General features: G+C 40.4%; 1 protein-coding gene across 10 annotated transcripts in view; it reads right to left on the bottom strand.

The window, feature by feature from the left end:
• LOC105835333 (cyclic nucleotide-gated cation channel alpha-3) overlaps positions 1-20,955 on the bottom strand; it is a 165,616-nt gene that overhangs the window by 16,034 nt on the left and 128,627 nt on the right. For 8 of the 10 annotated variants that reach the window (XM_012678485.3, XM_012678487.3, XM_012678489.3 and 5 more), the window contains 3 exons: positions 7,574-7,714; positions 3,271-3,423; positions 1,021-1,170 (listed from right to left, as the gene is read on the bottom strand). In XM_012678485.3, coding sequence (XP_012533939.1) covers positions 1,021-1,170; positions 3,271-3,423; positions 7,574-7,714 — 444 coding nt within the window. The remainder of the gene's footprint in view (positions 1-1,020; positions 1,171-3,270; positions 3,424-7,573; positions 7,715-20,955) is intronic. The other 2 variants (XM_012678486.3, XM_036290368.1) reach the window with 1 other exon arrangement.

The raw sequence follows: 20,955 nt of genomic DNA, 5'->3' as shown, positions 1-20,955 counted from the left end.
TGATTTCCATTTCACATTTAAAGTGAAAACGTGTTTTATATTAAAATACGCAAAAAATTTCGCAACAAATTTGCAGTAATTACACACGTCATAAATTCCGCGACAAAATTAATGATAATAGGAAAATACAACTAGCAAAATTGTCCACGATAGAGTAGATAATACAACATCAATCACAGTTAAATTAGATAAAGCTCGCCTTTCGGGCTTTGTGTTTGAGAGAATATAATATTACGGCCGTGATAACGGAGAAGTTGAAACTCGTTTAATTCCCCGCTCATTTATTTAATATTTGCGTAAATCTAAATTTGCGCTTAATTTCGTTTAAAACGTAATCATGCTTAATTTTGGAAACATACCAGAAACAAGCTTTTAATAATGCAAAACTTATCCGTATATTATGTCTCTTGCATGCAGATTGGAATGGTTAAGGCAATACTTATAAAGAGATAATCACATTGTCGAAATATTTCTGTCGATCACAAAAATCGTATCGCTCCTAATTAAATAAATAATAATGAAGCATAAATATTGATATATTAATTTAACGAGAAAATATTTATAACGGAGTGCATGTAAATATCGGTGTATAGTTTAACGAAAGAATAAATTTCGTCAATTATAAAAAAAATTCCTGTTACTTCAATTGCAAGAAAAATATGTAATTTAATTGAATATATTCAAAGCTAAGTGATAATTAATATTCCTATTCCTCGAAGTTTAGTTTCTTTGACAGTTTAGTATAACCGCTATACGTATATTTGAATCTTGTGTTCACCGCGCGGATGTCGTTGCATGAACGTCGATCGCGATTAAAAAGGTGAAAATCGACAAGTGGGACAAATCTGCGAGAAAAAGAGAGATAGTGAAAAATTGCTAGAGAGATCGTTTTTAGATCGGCTCATACCGGCTCGACGGCTTGCCCTCTCACAGAGTGGTAAGAACGTGAAACGTGAAAACGTGATCGTGAAAAACGAAGGGGGACAGCTCACGGGCCCCTGGTCCGTTTGGAATATTTACCGCACTCTTTACCTGCGGTCCCCATATTGAGAATGCTGATCTCCCCGAAGTAGGAACCCGCCTTAAGGGTGGCGAGCACCGTCTTTCCGTTGTCGGCCACCACCTGCAGTCGGCCCCTATTCACTATATACATCTCCTTTCCCACCTCACCTGTAATCGCACAAAAATCACATCTAAGCAAAGTCTAATTATTTCACTGATCGTCTTTATCTTTGACTCCAACTTAATCAACTTAATAAGCTTAATCAGGATTCTAACTTAAACAAGTTTACATATCTCGACGTTCATCGTAATCTCCGATAATAGAGTAGACATAAAGAAACAACGGTACAAGTCGTATTTCCCTCACTCTGAGGAATAAAAAGTTTTGTGAATGTACTTAACATAAATTTCAGTTCTTTTTGCGTAATATCTTTTTACGAGTCTATAAAAATAATAAGCCGCCAGCGCCATTGGTCGAAGTACAACGTTCGTGTGTATCTCAAGGTATACGATAAGAGCTGGTACCATAATAATGTGTTCGTATCATTTCATCAATCTGACTTTCGTCGTTATTAACGATGTATTTTTTTTAATTCAATGTAGGGATAAGAATAGAGGAAAAATAAAATAAGGATAAGAGGCGATAAATTTTATAATAAACACGCGCACGGATATAATTTAGATTGCCTCTTCCTAAAATATGAGCAGAAAAGAATACTATTATAATTAATTGACGTTGGAGCAATCGACCTTAATAGCAGACAGTACAAAAGAGCGCAACAGGATACGTGGGGAACGGCCGTCATTTGTCCGGCAAGTAGTAACGCTCGGCCATAATTCCGACCGTAATCGCGCGACACGACGACCGCGATACAGCGACGGAAAAATGCGCGAGGAGGGTAGTTACCCATCAAAAGGAGAGGTGTTGCTCCCCGCATTCCTACGCGTACATGGTGGTCATTCCACCGGCAGTGAAAAGAAACCCCGTCGACAGGATAAAGCGGATGGGAGGCAAACTATCTGCGAGGAAAACGATTCGATTCTCGGCTTTCGTTCGCTTCGGCAACCTGGAATTACTCCTGTGACCGCTTACGCATCGAGAATACTAAATACTAAATGATAAAAACGCAAGCTTTTATTCGTGAGTGATCTAGGACGCGGTTACGCGAAAAGTCTCTGTAACGTGCCATAAATATTCAAAGAAAGATAGCGAAGTCATATTTTTCAGAAGCGAACTCCACCCAAATTTCTTAATACCGGAAGAATAACTGCTTCCTGAATACAATTATCATTACATAAACTTTGATTTTTCCATAAGACAAATATAAGTTGAGAAGAAAAGATGACATTTCGATTTTAAAAGATTAAATAAAATAAAAGTCAGTTTTCTTTAACCTATTATAATTATTTTAACTTTTTCAAATAATATTGAATTTTGCTATGTTCATAAAAAATAGATTTTCAGTTTTCAATATTTAAAAAATTATTTTCTGAATACAATTATCTCATTTAAATAAACTTCGAATTTTTTCATTAGACTAATATAAGTTAAAAAAGCGATGATGTTTTAACCTTAAAAGGATTAAAATAAAATAAGATAATCCTTGTGACGTAAATAGTCATAGAAATCGACAGAATCATCTTTAGCTTTTTTTTTTTACGGTATTGAATTCTGCTGCGGCCATAAAAGAAATATACTTTTGAAGGCTGTGTGTTGAATGGCGGTGTCAGTCGTTAGAATTTACGGGCCGCTTCTCTATGCAACTGGACTACCAAAGTAGTTACGTGGAGGAGAGAGAAAGAGAATGGCTCGTGCTTCCTCCTATCGTGTTGATAACGAGCGCGGCAGTCACTTTTTCGTTCGTAAAATAAAAATATTCGCCTACCAGCGACGGTCTCCGGTGACGAGGACAGCACGGAAAGGGAGAAAGAGCGCAATCATTTTTCACACCCACGGTACATCGTTTGGCATGCTTCCAGCACTGCGTGCTTCCATAAGCAGGACACACCAAATCCGGGGAGGGTTAGTATCTCCGAGGGATCATAAATGGGAATGAGCAAAGTCGACTGCTAACAACGGGACATTTAGCCACATTTTTTATCTAAATCCTAACTTACGACGTTAATTCTTTCTCGCTGAAGTCGTTCGTAACATGGATATAAATATAAAACATACACGCACACACCGCTCGGAAGCCTAATGTTTCCGGGTGCTCTACTTTATCCGGAAGTAGCTGCTCGGAAAAACGATGATTAAACGCGCTTTACCTTTGCGGCAGATGTAGTCGCCAGGTGAGAAAAGAACGGGCCGTAGTCGCAGCACCAGCTCGCACAGGAAGCCAGCCTCCGTGTTCTGGAAGATCTCAACCCTCCTAAGCGTGTCCAGGTGAACGTTTATCGCGATCTCTGCCTTCAGCTTATCTGCGAAAGAGGGACGTGTGATTAGCGCGGAATATAAAATGAAAGGAGCATTGGAGAGAATCAGAAAATTTCCGAGCTAATTCCAGAGAAAGCGGTTTGTACTTTTACCGCTGCGGGATGCGCTGAAAATGCAGTGTGTACGATCGAGGCGGGTCGTTGCACGTGTATAAAAGTATGTCCATGTTTAATTAACTTAGAATTTTAAAAATTCGCACCGACGCACCCTCGTTTTCTTCCAGTTATTTAATATACTTCCCGCTTGATATTTGAAATTTCTTTCGCGACGAGCGGTGGTGAAATTTTTGTGCGCAACAATTTACATTGTTGCACAATAACGGCGGAAGTCGCCTAGCGCCGGAGGACGTACATTGTACGGCAACTTCATCTGAAATTTTAAAGTGTAAATCCATTCTGAGAAAAGTTGTTTCTTTTATCAAAGCGACATCTCATTAGCCAAAGACACTTTGCCATACTTATCTGCGAGAGAGGTGAGAAGTTTCTGTTGCAATTAAGCGGCCAATTAAAAATATTCACTTAAAAGGGAGCTTTTGATAAACAATCGATACATGTGCAGCGATTATAATATATTATTTAATAATATTATTTCGAATGTAAAATTGTTAATATTTCCGCATAATGATTCAAAATAGTTTTCATTGTAAAACCGAAATGCCTCCAATTTTAATGTCCTTTGCGTTCTTCTCGAAATATGTACAAAGAGATTTATTATTATAAATTACAATTATTAATTATCTGCTGTTTAAGCCGAATTATCTTTTTGATTAAACGACAATGATTCGGTTTCGTGACGGTCCTGTATTACTGTGCAAATACATTCTTGGCGGAGATACTACTATTACATAATAATTAATATTAATACCGATATTAATACGCGACCGTATTTCATTAAACGTCTATTGTAATAAATATTGGGTTATTTAATTAATAATTATATTCTCGCAGACTAATGGCGGCTTCGCAAAATAAGATTTATTGACTTGGCATTATTTCCCGCATGAATCCTTGATTAACATGGTAAAGCGTAACATATTGTTATTATTGTTGCCGGGATAATTATAACCGAGCATGTACCAGAAACGGGTAGTTAACCCTGAAGCACGTCGACCGTATAAGTACGCAATATGCCACGACATTGCTATTGTTATTGCAGTAATACAGCTGCGTAATTAGCACTAAGTTCCGCAAATTAACGTTAATTGTGATTATGCAAGCTGTTGCAAGTATCGAAAGCGCGGAAGCATTTTTCGCTTTTTACGTAATTTTGTTGCCGATCGATATGTCTCCTCCCGATATATTAACGCGTAATGCAGCCTAATTGCTTGCTTCTGTGTCGATATAATCTAATTACTATCGCCGCGCAAAAAATTTCCGTACCAATTGTTTTATTACACGCGTATAGAGTACAGGTTATTTCATTATTTATTAGATGAAAAATTATTCAGGCAACACTCATTCTGATCTCGACAAAATAAACGTCGAAAGTAGAATATATGCCATTCATTTTAAACCACCAGAGCTTTTCAAAGTTAAAAAATTTTAATTATAAAGCGTTATAAAAATCCAAATTATCCACACGAAAATGTTAGTACTATATAAAAATTTTCTAATTTCAACGAAATCGAGTACAATAGTACAATAGCCAAATATGACTTCATACTTCATTAATTTTATCGAGAGAACTTCTTAAAGATGTAATTTAAAATTAAAACGGCACTGAATTCTAAAGCGATTTAAAAATCCAAATTAGTTATTCGCTAGAGATGTCAGCATTATACGGAGACGTTTCCAGTCGAACTCCGATATCATTTCTGGGACTTTATCGCCCGAGTTATGGCCGATTAAACGACGTATACGTATACGAAAACCTTCGCGTCGTAATGGCCTACAATTTTTCATTTCGCACTAATATTCAATTTCCAACTCCTCGTTATGTCGTGCATTACACTTGGAGACTTTACAACTCGCGCCTTATAGCAGGTTTATTGCATGAGAAATGCGCGCCATTCGAACGAAACGATTTCCAGGATGTTGTCCGGGCCGCTCCTTGCTCTTACTCCCGGGGAAACTCATTTGAAAAGCGCATTCCGCCTTTGCGGTGGAATAATAACGTTGTCTCCTCGGCCATTCGTTCCCTCTTTAACATTCTGCGTTCTAGACTGCGTTAACTATGTCTAAATTCCGATTCTTCCCGCATTAACTAAGGGGTCGAGTACGACTTGGGGGTGGAGGGGGGGGGGGGAGGGAGGGAAGCCGGGTTATAATACAATAGTCGGGGTGGAAAAGAAAAGAACAGCGGTATGGCATACACTTTTCTCAGTTTAAGAAACAAAAGGACTCGCGGAAGAGCGGTTAATGCAAAAGCCGGCTGCTTTATCATGGAGATCCCTTCCTGATGTTGTAAGCAGAGCGATTATAAAGGAGTCCCTTAAGAAAGAGTACAAAGAAGAACGATTGAAAATTTTACGTCGCGCTATTACAGGAAAGGGACGCGTGTTGTACGCACGGAGGGCGTTTTAAGAAATTGGACGATATTTTCTGAAAATAAAACATCTTCGAGAGAGTGCGAAGGCTACGAGGAAGGTAAAAAAAAACCTGACAATTTTCTTCTTAGTGGGAGCTTGACTTCGCGTTAAGCACTCTTGTATATCTCGTGCAATAAATTTCAGCGTAAGTCCTCTTATGTTACTCGACGTAGCCCGACGTGGGTCCCCCTCCTCCCTCGCCGCCGCTCACAGTTTATTTGCTTCTATACACACTGCATTTTATGCTGCATATAGTCTCTTTTATAGTGCGTCACGAGCGATAGAATCATTATTACGCTGCGTTATTGGCATTTTAGTGGGGAATTCCCAGCAGAAATATCGTTTCATTCCAATAATCGACTCGCGGAGTCGCCGTTAACAATCGGCTCAGAAATACATTTTCCACATCTCTTTACATTTATGCGTTTTTCTTATATTTTACGCAAGCAGTAAAAAAAGTCATCAAGTTTATGAGGGGGAAAAAAAAACAAAAAAAAAACCGTCAGTTAATACAATCGCGAACGTGTCACTATAAATTAGAAAAAGATGACGATATATGATAAGCAGATATTTATCCGTTATAAAAATAGACATTTTATTCCATGCTATTGCAATAGTGAAAAATTGCACTCGTTACTAGTGCGACATGCAGGTCGATTTGTTTCTTTATTTATTATGCAAATTCCACTTGCGCAATTCGTTTACCGCAAAGAGAGGGAATTTAACGAGCGTAATGGCTGAATAAATTATAATTTTCTAATAAGTTGGGAACTTTTTATCTTTTTCGTATCTTTTTTATAAAAGACACCCGAGCGATAATTCGCCTCACGACCTTTTGCACTCGCACGGTTTGCATTAAAGAGCGACGACGACGACGACGACGACGACGCCGGCAGCCGTATACGTAGTCTGCTTACGTGTTGCTCTGCTTGCATTTTAGTTTGTGGATCCTACCGGCGTGCGGTTATAAGATCAAATGTTTCCCGTGAAATTATATACGCTAGCACTGGCGAAAGGCGGCGATATCGTTTCATTCGCTCGTAAACACTCGCTCCCCACCCCCCACTGCTTATCTTGCAATTCGCTGTTATTTGACTAATAAATTGTAGTTAAAAATAAAAAGCTTTATTCAGAATTTGCAATAAACGAAGTTACATTAATTACACGTGCATTAAATTACACACTCGCTAGCCGCTCTTGCATAGATTCTGCGGACTTATATAAATATCATAAAGTTACGACCACGTCGCAGCGCCGGATTTTCATATATCTCGCGTTTATGAAAGTAAATTTGCGCCCGCATCTCTTCTATATTGCACATTAATAACGATAACTACGGGGTGGAGGGATGATAAACGATTTATATAAAAATAACTAATTACATCTGCATTAATTGCAATTACTCAGCTTTCATAAATCACTTATGCTAAAAATAACAAGGTACACAAGAGCGTTTTCCATAAAAAAAAAAGAGAAGCTTTAATTTCATAGATGTATCTTTTCAATTTTTGCGTTGCAATTTCCAGTTGTTCTTCAACAAATTAAATATCCCGCTCATTCGCCCCGTCATTTTGACATGAATGTGTAAGTGCGAAGCGAAAACTCACCTGGAAGACAACTGACTGCCTTTTCTTCGTCGGAGCACTTCTGCGTCAGCCACAAGTAGTCGAACCACTTGATAACTTTAACTTGTAAATGATTCGGTACCCTCCTCATCCGCATGTAAGTCTTCACACCGTCCAGTTTTGCTGCAACCGTTAATTTCAATTAGAATGTGCACTCTCAGACAACAGTAAAGTGATTAATAAATGCCTATTGTTTAATAAATGCCTATGACAATATTCTAACTTCTAGTTCTAGCTTCGTTTCTTAATTTTGTCACGTTATATCGCACAATATCTGTCACGCGATCGCTTGCGCTACAGCACAAACGAGATATAAATTTTCCACAACCTAATTATACAGATATATATCTATAACATAATATGATGCCGTTTCCGGTAATGCATAATAACGTATCCGAGTTCAACTAATTATCATTTAAGCATCGAAAATCTCGCGTAAAATCCGTCCCATTTGCTAATTCGAGAACGTGATAATACGAGTTGTCATCACACAAATGAAATGTTTGACGATTATTCATCGTCGCGGTCAATATTGGCGATTAAAGTTGATAAAATTATATATCGCCCTCAATCTCGCGCGAGAATTCGCTGAATGATTCAATGAATAAACGCGTTATAAAGATTACAATTATATTTTTTTACTATTGGATTATAATTTCATGAGGATAGCGTTCTATTATCGATTATTGTTGAAATATACTTTTTGTCCTGCGTATAAAAGTCTTCTCATTATTTTTACTTTGTTGAATCAATCGTAATTGCCGTTATTAAATTAATGATATATTTATATAAAAATAGTTAATAACAGGTTTTCTCCGGCGTACTTGTATTTCACGCAAGTAACTTTTGATCGAGGCAAAGACCATATTGCCGCAGTTATCAGTTAATTGAAACGAAACGAAATGAAGACAAAAGAAATTTTCTCTCGCGCGCGATCTCTATTCTTTTTCAGCTTTCGATGAGGAAAGCATCGATGAGATCTGTTAATATAGCGATATTGTGGTATATCTGCCGTGCAATCGCTGCACGGGTCGCAGATCAATAGTAATGCAGTGAAACGGAAAACTAAGATATGGCTACAATTTTATGGGAATCTATATCTCGATGTTATACATTCATACGAGCGTGATATTCAATTGCTGGGGCAAAATTGAATAAAAATATTTTCAATATCAAAATTGATATCGTTGAATATATTAATTGTGGCGAAAGATATAATGTCCGAGATATTGGAAGAGAGAGATGTAGATTTTTCCTAGATTCTTTAAAGTTCAAATATCTCTCGAAGGAGATTTAAATCTTTAATTATTAAACGATAAGCCAGTTCAACGTTTAATCTTATCTGAAATATATGATGTCTTAAAAATCTGTACCAAGAAAAAGATGATATTAGATTAGCATTGTAATGCGGTGAAATGGAAAACTAAGATATGACTGCAATTTTACGAGGATCCATCTCAATGTTACATATTCATATGGACGTGACCGTTCAATTGCCAGGTCACAGTTGAATAAAACTATCAAAACTGATGCCGCTGAATATATTAATAATGATGAAAGACAATAATATTCGAGATATTGAAAGAGATGTAGATTTCCTAGATTTCACGATTTAAATCTCTTTAAAGTTTTATGAATGTTATTAAATGATAAGCTAATTCAACATTTAATTCTGAAACATAAAATGTCTCAAAAATCAATACGCGAAAAAAATATTGCATTAGAATTAATTTATTCAAACATGTATTACAATTCATAAAATAAACACGTCAGACTTTCGTTTTAATAAAATATTTAATTAAAATATATAAATACTGTTATATTAAATTAACAAGATTATTTTTAATTGGACTACTGCTGTTAATAGAACAGTACACATTTTTCCCCTACATATATTAATTTTATTTTAGAGAATGAATAGGGATGTAAATAATTCTTTATAGCTATAGGCGGACATTGTAATTGTTAATGTCTAATTGTTTTTTTTTATATTGCATACATTCGCGTAAAATAAAAAAATTTTCAAAATTGCGTAAGTAACAGCCAATACGTCGCGCGCGCCAAATTGTTTCGGTGACAGAACATAATTTTGCACATACTTTTACGATGTACTTCTACTTGGAGAAACGCAGAGTGCGCACGTGTGCTTTCAGCTAAGCTCCTTGATGGCAAGCAGCGTGAGTAAATGTTTCAATGACGTTTTTTACGCAAGGTAAAATGTACCCGTGTACTGGCGCCGGATCATCTGAAGATTTAGCGTCGGTTTGTAATACGCCACATGTAACGCGGAAGTTCGACGGTAGGTACGTAAAAGCCAAAGTAGAAAAATTACGTTCGGATTTCAACGCGGAATCCCCGTTTGGCCGGATCGCGGCGAGGTGGCATCATTCACGTTCGCTCGCGTCCGTTACGTTTCGCGAATCCATAAATATGGATTATGAGGGATGAAGAATGCGCCATATCCAAGAAACGAAACGTCAAACTGTCTCCGAATGCCAATTGCCACCGTTAGTATATTCAATCGGATGCTCAACGGAGCAAGCGGGAAGCAATGAGCTCAACGAGGAGGATATAACATTATTTCTTCGTCGGATTACATTAGGGCATTGGCGTTCATGAATATATACAAATCTTCTTACATCAGTCAAGGTCTCACGGAGTTTCCTATCTGGAAGAGCTAATCTCTCGTGCAGCTTGTCGACCGAACTATTGGTTGATGATATTTTAAAGAGGTACACTTATTTCGCAGGTATATAATTCAAAGATAAAAGATAAATTCCACTTGGATGCCATCCCTTTGCGTTAAATTTAACGATCTCCACAGCACGGTGAAATTGGATATCTCCCGCAGACCTTATAAAATATGAAATTTTTCGCTTCTCCCGAGAACCTTACGTCTTCGAATTTGGCCGGTTCTTTTTTTTCTTTTCCCCCCCCGTTTCGGATGCTCAAATGTTAATGCACGACGCGGCTCGAGAGTCCGCAGTGCGGAGTTCACTGCAGCGATCTAATTTTGTTGTACGGATACCGGGCAACGCGGGGGGTGTAGCCCCCGTAGTTTCGGGGTTCCATCGTCGATCTCACCCGATATACCCGCGAATAATCAATTCCAGATACTTCTCCGGTCGGATCCGGAGGCAGTATAGGATATTCCCCGCGAGCGGATCGACGAGCTCAATCCGGAATTGACCGAAAATGGGTATAACGGGGACGCTGCCACCGCCGTCGGCCTGGCATCGCCTCGCCTGACTGACAAGGAAGAGGGGTGGTGGTTTCTATCGGAAATGGGCTTCTCCGACCGACCGACAGCCGTGCCCATTTCGACGGCGCAATTTAACTTACTCCCCCGGCTTTTCGCGCTTCTCTCGCGCCGGGAGGACGGGCATCTCGGACCCGATATTGATAATGTACAGTGGCGCGGCCCGATTCGGCCGGCGCGGTGCGGCGCGATCAAAGGAGCGAGAAGAGGATCCTTGGCCGCGTTCCAAACGGCGCGCCGTTCACTCCCGTCGCACATCCCTGATCATTTCTCCCAGCGGGTTCATCGAACCGCGTTTGAATATGGACGTCGAGCTCGCGAGGATGGAGAACTGCGAAGCTACGCGCTCGGAAGGACGATGTCCTTCTTGGAGCACTTTTGCGCATGCAAGCTACTGCGCGCCCGCGAAGTGGGTAGGTGGCCGAGATATACGTATCCTCGATAACGGGGGTTTCAAACTCATACCGTGTCGACACTCACGGCTCACTTCTCGATGTTACAAGTATAAAGAGAAACGTAGCCCCCCTCCTTTCTTGGCCGTGAGAAGAGTTATTTATAATACCAAAATTGGAAATATTAGAATTAACTCTTCGATAAATTTTGACATAAATATTACAGATAAGAAATTAAAAGAAGAGGTGCCATTTTTCTACCAAAGCAAATCTTGATTGATTTAATAATATTTTCCTGGCTGATAATTTTTGCATTAAGTTCTTTTTTAGGAGGTTGTAACATCCATCATTAAAATTGATTATAAAATTTAATTGAAAATATTGTTTTTAATTTCAAATTGCGTTTCGTGTCTGATTTGACATACAGTTTATAAAACTGAAAATGTATTTAATAATTGTTATAAAAATATTATTCAGCATCAAAATTTGCCGAGCGAGAAATAACATGTACATTTTTTAAATATTATTTTTATATCTGTTTATGTATTGTTCGAAACATCTGTGTAAATGCACATTTTAGATTCTAAAATTAACATAATATAATAAGTAATATCATTATACTAATTTTATACTGTAATATAGTATAACAATTAAAATATCAATCACTTCCGTGCTATTTACTTCTAGTTACTGACGAGTGTTAAAGTGAAATGTCCGACGCTTGCAATCTGGAAGTTCGTGTTCACCCCTAGTAATCTCGAAGAAGTGAAGGGGGGATGTTAAGTAAGAAAGACACACGTGCGTCAATGCGCAGGAGCGGACGTAAAACTCTACTACCGTAGCTTAACGATGGAACTTTCGGATGTTTTAAGGGTTAATGGAGAACGTTCGCGACCTCGTGCCAGAGCCAGGCTCAAAGCGATAATTTCTGGCTCGTTTCCAACTCCAATTCGATAGAGAGTAAGTCACATTTATTTCGCGCTAATTAAAGAGAGAGGAAGAGAGACTAGGTTCTATCACAACGACAAATAGTGGATGTACCTAGAGACTGATTGTACCGCTGAAAAAGAATTCAAGTGGATTCTATTATCTCTTCTCATAGACACAGTAAAGTAGTTTTCATGGTCCTTTATTATCCCGCGAGCGAGAGATCTAACTTTGAAGCCTGAGGGAAAATTAAATTTCAATTCGTCGGGAGATCGACATCATGAAATATTAAACAACGAGGCGTTCATTGACATTCTCCGCATAAAAAATGCATGACGTAAGTGTATAAACGCGAGCAATTCCTTTTCTTCTCCCCTCTAAAAGTTTCGAGGAGGATTTCGGCTTGGAAAATCAATGTTTTCTCTTTTCCTCGAGTCGGTTCCGGTCGCCAGGTCTCCTTCGATCCCTAAGCGACACGCCGTCGTTGTCTGTCCGAACGCGCAACCTGAAACTGACAGTCGCAGACGAGCAGACTCCCCGCGGAAGATGGATCGATGGATCCTCGAGACGCGGTCTTAACGACCTTGTTCCACGTTACCGATAGCTTCTGCCGGAACGTCATTACTTTCCTTTCAGTCCACTCGATCAAGGCACTCCCTCTAATGAACGGTGTCTGTGTAAATAGTTTGCACGTAATAAAAGTAAAGACACCGGCCAGACCGTTCGGCCAGAGCGTTCCTATAAATCATCGCCGGTGACGGAAAAATACCGGGTCGTTATTCCTACGGTTACCTCTGCGAGAGCGAAAATTCCATTCGGCCCGGTGTATTTTGTCACAATACTATTTCTGAGCTCCTCTTTTTTCTTCATCCCGATTCGTCGTGTTATTCAGCACCGCGGCGAGTATCTTTTTTGCCGAAAAATACAACCGTTACGCGGATTTCGTTGAAGCTTGCGTACGATCGAGTAAAAAAATTCAAAAAAAAAGAAGAAAAAAGAACGTAAAAGAGAGAGAGAAGTAAAAAGGAAAAAAAGGAAGGAAAATACTTGCCAATGGTTCGCTCGTCTCGAGAGTTTTAATAAAGCACGTGCACTCGCTAAATAATTGGAATCGAAAGCAACGCACACTCGTCGAAGATGTAGTTGGCTCGCGAGCCGCTGCTGCTTTCGAAATCCCACTGCACCGGTAGGTATTGTGTCCCCCCCCCCCCCCTTTGCGCACTTCCACCCCCATTCACTCCGAAGTGGATTAATTTCCGCGAAAGTCTCTCGGGCCAATTAATTAATCGGGAAACGTGGGCATAATTATCCGAAATTCTGAATGAGCGTGCGTTACCCTATTAACAGACCCCGAGCCTCATTGTTATCGAGAAACGCGATATTACGCAGTTCGATGGATTACGCGCTTCGAATGATATTCTTTCGCGGTTTGGATTTCGCGAATTTCTCGCGGGTTTATCTTCGAGCGATCGCCGCGAATTCCATTGGGACATGCGCTGTTTACAAGAAAAGAATAAAAGTAAGTTTCATACGTTTCACATTTTTATATTTAAAATTGTTTTATAATATATTCAAGATGTTATAAATCAATAACGGAGCCGTCACTGAACAAAAGAGTTTCGTAAAAATAATGAAGCTTCTGAAACAATGTCAATTAAATGTTTAACGTAACCAAATATTTATTAATATTTAGTAATTATATTAATAATAACCAAATATAATAATAATAATAATCAATCGGTTACTAAATAGTGATTAAATATTTCTAAATTTTTGGTTATATTAATTGAATATTTAATTGAAATTTAACTAAAATTTAACCACCATCTAAACTTGTTTAGGCTCTTTCCTCGATATATTAGCAGCTTAAGAGGTTAACTAAAACAATCTTGAAATAAGAATTGACCGTGAATGCCGACATCTGACCCGTCACGGTGAAGATCTAGAGCGGCGCGAGTGATTGTCATCGTGAAGGAGCGCGAGGAACGTCGGCACATATTTTTCCTCTCGACGACGGAAAGAACGCCCGGCGGTTCGTTCGTTCATTCGTTGCACGGATAATCTTCTACGAATCCATTGAGCGGGATTAAAAGGCTTAATCCCTTTGTGCAAACTTAATTTCTTCCCCCTCGCCGTGCTCGGTCATACAAGCATACGCAGAGTGAATTCCTCGCCGTCCCTCTCGGCGCGGCGCATTGTACGACGTTTAATCCAAACCGGCAACTTCTATTTATTCAGATCTCCCCGGCAGTTGCGCAATTTCAAGTTTCGCGGGGGAACTTTCAGTAATTTGACCCGCAAAGGTGGGAACGGGGGGAAAGGGTGTAATCTGCCTCCTTATTAATCGTAGCAACATTGAAGCGTGTGTTCTATACCGTGGAAATTAATATCTAAATTACTTCGTCGCGTTAGCGAAAGCGAGCTGACACGCGGAGCGCGCCGCGCAACATCCCACGCTTCCCGTTCTGTCGCGAATGCATTATTCTCCTCGTTTGCATCGCGATTATTCGTGTCAAGGAGGAGTCACCGGCAAACGGTGTACACGTGTTTATCGCGGAACATGCAGACGTTGTCGAGCTAGCGGCACAAACTCGCTCTCTCTCTCTCTCTCTCTTTCTCTCTGCGCGAACTTGCCGCGAACAATTCTATACAGACGTATCTCTCTATTACGAAAGCACGCGGAGAGAGCTCTACGTGCATGGCGCAGCCCTTTTATCTCTACCCCTACGGAGAAAGGCCTCGTAAATATCTAAAGACCGCAGTGATTTTTCACCAATAACTCGCTCCATTACGTAAATGTCGCAGGCAGCCGCGACAAAGCTTAGTCTCTTCCCGTAGCAGCAGCAGCAGCAGCAGCAGCAGCGTCGAGCAGAAAGTGAATTTTCAACGCAACGGATCGATGGGACCGAATCAACAATCTTTCCGCGTTTCCGTAAACGCAAATAGAATTGATACCAGCACCCCGATACGCCTTTACATTTCGTCGGGAAACGGCTTTCGATTCCGCTCTCTCTCTCTCTCTACTCCCGTCGCACGCGTCGTCCCGGTTATTCCCAGCGGCAAAGCATAATACGCGAGGGCTTTTATTTATGAACACGACGAATTAAGTGGACGTGAGGTGAACGTTTCGGGATACGCCGAAATGCTCCGCTCGCGCTTTGCCTGCCCGTTCGGTTTATGGCCGTCGCTCTTTCAGCTATGCGGAAGCGTTATGTGTGTAGGACGGAATCGTCTGGGGACGCGCGCGGTAAGAAAGCGAGGCGAAAGCCCGAGAGAAAAGGGGGAGGACTGAAGGGTAAAAAGGAAGATATTGGATCCCGCGGTATTCTATCCATTTGCCGCGCACGCGTCATCCTCGCGATGGCATTCTCACATCGAGAAAATGTGACATTCAAAGCCAAGTCAAATATGGAACGGGAGGGAGAAAAGGGAAAAGGGGACGGGGGTGGAGCAGCGGCGGCAGCAGCGGGACGACTCAAAATCTGGGCACGAAATTGCATTGGCAGAGATACAGTATGCACCGCCGAACCGCCGTGTCGTTTGCTATCACCTGTTTCCGAGAAGCGCATCTACAGCAAAGGCAGCTTCGTAATCGAATCTCCGCATTCGCCGCTGGCGTTCGTGCGAGTCCGAATTAATGATTGCCGTAGAAATCGAAGGGATTCCGTTGAGCGAACCGCGCCGATCATGATCGGCGCACTCTGGATAATCTCAATTTTACACTTGAGCCCTCGAACATGCTTCCTCACTCTTACGTATCCTGTTCCAATGGCTCTTAATTTGAAGTTGAGAGAAAAACGCTTCGCAAAAGATTACGTATATTTTAAAGAAAGATATCCGTAACAGAATTATTCATTTTTATTAAAAGCAAATTATTTATTAAAGGTAAATTATTCGGGTATATGAATAAATAATTTATCGAAAAATAAATTCGATCAAAGCTGGTTTTGGTGAAATTATATTCACAGCGGTTCACACTACGTTAATTTTATTTTCTCTATCTCTTTGCGATCAAACGTCAATCGCATAATAAAATAATCCCGACACCCGAGTGCAAATAGTCGAAACAATTATTTGGCCGTGCGGTTCTCTAAACGATCCTATAAACAATCTGTGTAACCACGCCGCATCAATTAACTGTGGTCAAGCTAACGAACCAGTCATTGTGTTATTCGTTTGTCGTGGCGAGTGAGCATATCATGTGGTGTCAGGTCGTTTTAAACCCAAAACTATACCTTCAGAATTCTTGAATGACCCCACAGTTATTATCTAGAAAATGCCTCCGCTCTGCTCCTTATTTACGGATTTTTTTTAGCAAACCTGATACCTTAATATTTGTTAATAAGAATTTCGAAGAAACTAACGGTCCTGAGGTTCAAAGCTGCGCAAAAACTTGCAATAACGCAGTAACATCTTCAAATCAGAATAATTACACGATTTCTACGTTTCATTCCTCATATAGAGCTTCAACCCGACTTCATCTTTGGGAAATTAAACTTTAGGTTTAATTTTAGATGCAAAGTAGAGCGTGAAAAAAAATTTCTCTCCCACAGAAATTAGCGTTCATTCTCGTTGCTCCGCGGAAAACATATAACTTGCACTAAGCGCGCGAAAACTTCGCCGCGGTAGTTGAGAACTGAGCAGTCGGGTGTCTCGTAGAATAATCAGGAATGAAATCGGCACTCGTGAATTTTCGGCATGATTTCGATTGGACTCGGGTGTACCGATAAGAGCCATAATGTATAGCTTGGAGGATCAGTCGGGCAGATCGGACTGGAATGGGTGTGATCCGCCCGAACAAAATCTAATTCCACTCGACCGGTATGCACTTGGAATGAGTATGCGCATACGTAATTAGGCATTAAAGCAATTGGCATCAAGGTATACTGACTACCGGGTGCCGGGTTTAGCGAAGGGCCCTTTGCTTCCTCTGGTGTTTCGATAGCAATGCCAATAGACTGAATACGATTGCTTGGGAAAGCTATAATTGCGGTTCCTTCGCTATCTCAGCGCGTACGTGTTAATTTCATCAATCATCTGTCCATTACAGGTGTTAATTGGAAAGTGACTCCTGAATGAGTAGCAGTGACGTTAGCCTAGCTTAGGCGCAAAAGTTGGAGTTTAACTTTAATTACGATTTAAATAAACTAATGTCGATACGCTCGAGGACTCATGTCCACATATTACACTATTTGCGATCTTAAGAGACTTTAAAGAGAGAATCAGGTTGCGGAGAATTTTTAACAATAAGATAAAATAAAAATAAAATTTTAATTTGCGCTTTTTGTTAATAATAGCTGCAATTTTGCTACATATGTATATTTATATCAGTAATTGTCGATAAAAAATATACTTTTTTTGGCTCTTAATATATTGCACATATAAATATCGGTCAAAATTTTACTTTCATACATTTATTCAGCTTGTAAAAAATTGTCAAAGGCGAGTACGAATTTTCATGAATAATCTGACCCTTCGGTCCCCTTAAAGGAATAATAAACTTGAGGGAGGACAATTGTCGAGGCTGACCTACTTAAGCATAACCAAACCGTAAAGTAAAGCTACACAGGCGTACCAAGAAGAATTTGATCCGTTTTCTGCCTGAAATACTTTTCCACGTACATATATATATACATATATATCGCGGAAAAAGGCTGATATATCTCGCGGTAATTCTCCGCGAGAGTCACAGACGTTGAAAGGATAAAAAATGGTGCAAATCTACCTTGCAAATCGTTGTATCGCGCGTTATTACGCCTTCGATCCCATTTGCCGATAGAGCGTTAATAGACGTTACGCGGGATGCGCGAGCTCGTTAACTATCACGATGCTCAGGTTGTTATCGGAAGCGCCGGATTTCGCGCGTGTATAAATCTCCCTTCGCGAGGATTTCTCGCGGGACGGGGGCGGAAATTCCTTCTCCGTTAGACTCGAGTTACGTGCCTCCACGCGAGATAATCTACCGGTTGGTACGTAGGGATCGAGTCGCGCTGCACCTTAATCCGCTTCTTTCAGCGCGACTGAATGGATCTGAATTTTCAATTCAGTCTTATCGGTAGCGCGGGGTGAATTTTACCCCGCGTTTTTCTTTCTTCGGAATCGTGTTCTTCGCTATCGCTTTTTCAACTTTTCCGCGCGCACAAGAGCGAAATTCTCGCTCTTTAATCTCGAATCACGTTTCGTAGCAGACTCTTCGCGCGAATGCAGCCAACGTTTAGAATTATCCGGATAATTCAACGTTCGTTTTACGAGCAAATATTATAAGGGGCAAATACCTCGAGACATTCAAAAGTATTTTCTTTCACTGAAACCGGTAATTTGTTTGGAGTTTTTCCTTAACAAGCGCGAGTCTTTTTTCTTCTCGCTTTTAGAGTTAACTTGCTTTCCACGGTGTAAAAACCATGAAAGGAGTCCCCTCTCGGGGATATCCCTGAAATACGCGTTTGCTTTGCCCACGGAATCGCGGGGGCTAAAGGCTTTGATTATCGAACAGAAAAAAAAGCGACAGAAGCAGCGTGAATATTGACCCGAGTTTATTTAATCGTGCGACTGCAAGGGAAAAATCTGTTTGATTATGAATTTAGTAGTCATTAGATTCACTGCGTCTGTCGAGACACGTTTCGTTCGCTGATGCTTTTGAAATTTTTATTCGGACTCTCCTCTGTTTCCCGGAATTCCCTCCAGTTCTTTCGAAATAGCTAGGGCATGAAGTTCCCATTTCTTGAGCGAATGTAAGAGTTAGTTTGTGGCGTTTCAAGCTTGGTAATCTAACCAAAAATTTAAAATAACTTCCTTTCCTTTCCTTTAATGAATTAACCAGCAGCGACGTTATCAATAATGTATGATGAGAAAGAGCGAGAAAAATTGTATCTTAAATAATTTAATAAACATTCGCGTTGTTGGCTCAGAAAAAAAGTTGTTTTCCTCACATTCGCAGCGTTTCACTTAAAAATTGACGGCGCCGAGTGCCATTAATTTTACACAATTTCAGTGTATGTGCCTTACACGACATAGCGTAGTTACGTATCGACATCTTATGCCGTTCGCGATGAACAATGTTAGCACGTGACAAGGGGAAATACCAGGTGAATAATTCGACGATACACTTTTGAATGATGGTAGTGCGGTGGGCGAGGTAAAGCGAAACGTTGACGTCGAATGGCGTCGCGGGGTGTCGAGTCAGGGAGTAGAACTTCCGAACAGATTCTCCTGTTACAAATTAACTACGGATCCTGAAAGTTGGCCTGACTTTTGTCAGGGGAAACGTGCGAGATTCACTCAGACGGACGGGTGCTTTGTTCCGCACCATTTCAATGATGATTGCGTGATTTCATTGTATAACGAAATCCGTATAACTTTGCGTGATTCCCATTTCGCTCTTAATCAATCTCTCTTGCTCTTTCGCATGAATCCACTTTCACATAAAGAGCAGGGTGTGTCATTGTAATAAGAAAATGCCGTGCTTAATGTAACAAATGTTCATGTGCTATCATGAGATCTGCTTTAATTAAATTAGGGAAAAGAGTAAAAATGGAAGGGGAACAAGTTATTGTTGACAAATTACATTAAGATGCGTTCGAATAATTAGTAATTTTGCTTTAGAATAAAATAAAATAAGAAAATTACGGATAAACTATGTGAACAATAAAGCCAAATGATATTCGTCCTACCGTTGCTAGAAAAAAAAAAAAGTTAAGATACTCCTCTAAATAATTCCGCAGACGCCTTGTAAAACACGCGTTAGAGGAAAAAGGCTCGGAATTTCCCCCAAAAGCTAAAATTACCCTGCTACATTGTATTTACATTCAATGAAGTAATTTCTCAATTATGCATATTGAAGCGTAATATGTAGATAAACTCACAGAATTCAGGCGGACGGTGCTCGCGCCGGGATACCGCGAACGCCAGTGATGGGACCGCGAGTATACACCGCCACCGCCGGTGGGACGACACACGTACGTACATTTCCGGATAGGTGTACGGAATACAGGGAACGATTTTCGGGGGAATTGTTGGGCCCTTCGGCAGTTACTGTCGCGAGCGGCCGCGAACAATTTAATTTCGTCGGATCGATCTCTCGTCGACGGGTGCAAAATTACCGACGCCAGTCGGATCCGCCGTCGTCGGATATGCCAGAGCGGCGTCAGCCCGTTGTACGTATACCTACGTGGCAGCGTTCAACAAAGCGTGCAATCCGCAGACCGCAGAGGACGCGGACACGTGGCTCGTTTACGGCGGCCTTTAATCGCGTCGGAACTTCGGTCACGGTTTCCATTTACCTGCCTCCTGCGCCGAGATCGTGAAATTCCGCGGTCGACGGTCCGTCGCGTCCATGCAACACGTATTTGACGTATGAAAAAAATGTCGCTCCGCATCCGGCGATGGATCCTCGAAGCGACACGTTCACACACATCATTATCACGTTCACACATCATTGAGTCACTAAAATCAATCGAAAGCTGACGAAAATTATTTGAGGGCAAAATGTTTCCATATTCTTAATTTAATAATTTCGCATTTAATAATTCGCATAGAGTTTTCCACTCAACTTTTAATTAAACCGTAATCATTGAAAATTTCCACATTGGTTTATATTTTCAGCACGTATCATTAATTACAAAAAAAAAAATTCTAGTATATTTCAAAATTTAATCTTTTAATAAACGTGTATTAATTAGCGCTAATAATGTCAGGGTGCGCGACGCGAGCGAGAGATGAGAAAGAACGAAGGGTAAAAAAGACAAAGTCGGCAAAGAGATCGCGGAGCATGGAACTGACAGATCGAG

The sequence above is a fragment of the Monomorium pharaonis genome, chromosome 7 (assembly GCF_013373865.1).
Source record: "Monomorium pharaonis isolate MP-MQ-018 chromosome 7, ASM1337386v2, whole genome shotgun sequence".
Lineage (NCBI taxonomy): Eukaryota > Metazoa > Arthropoda > Insecta > Hymenoptera > Formicidae > Monomorium > Monomorium pharaonis.
Note: the sequence above shows the minus strand (reverse complement) of the source record. Positions and strands in the feature narration are given on the sequence as shown.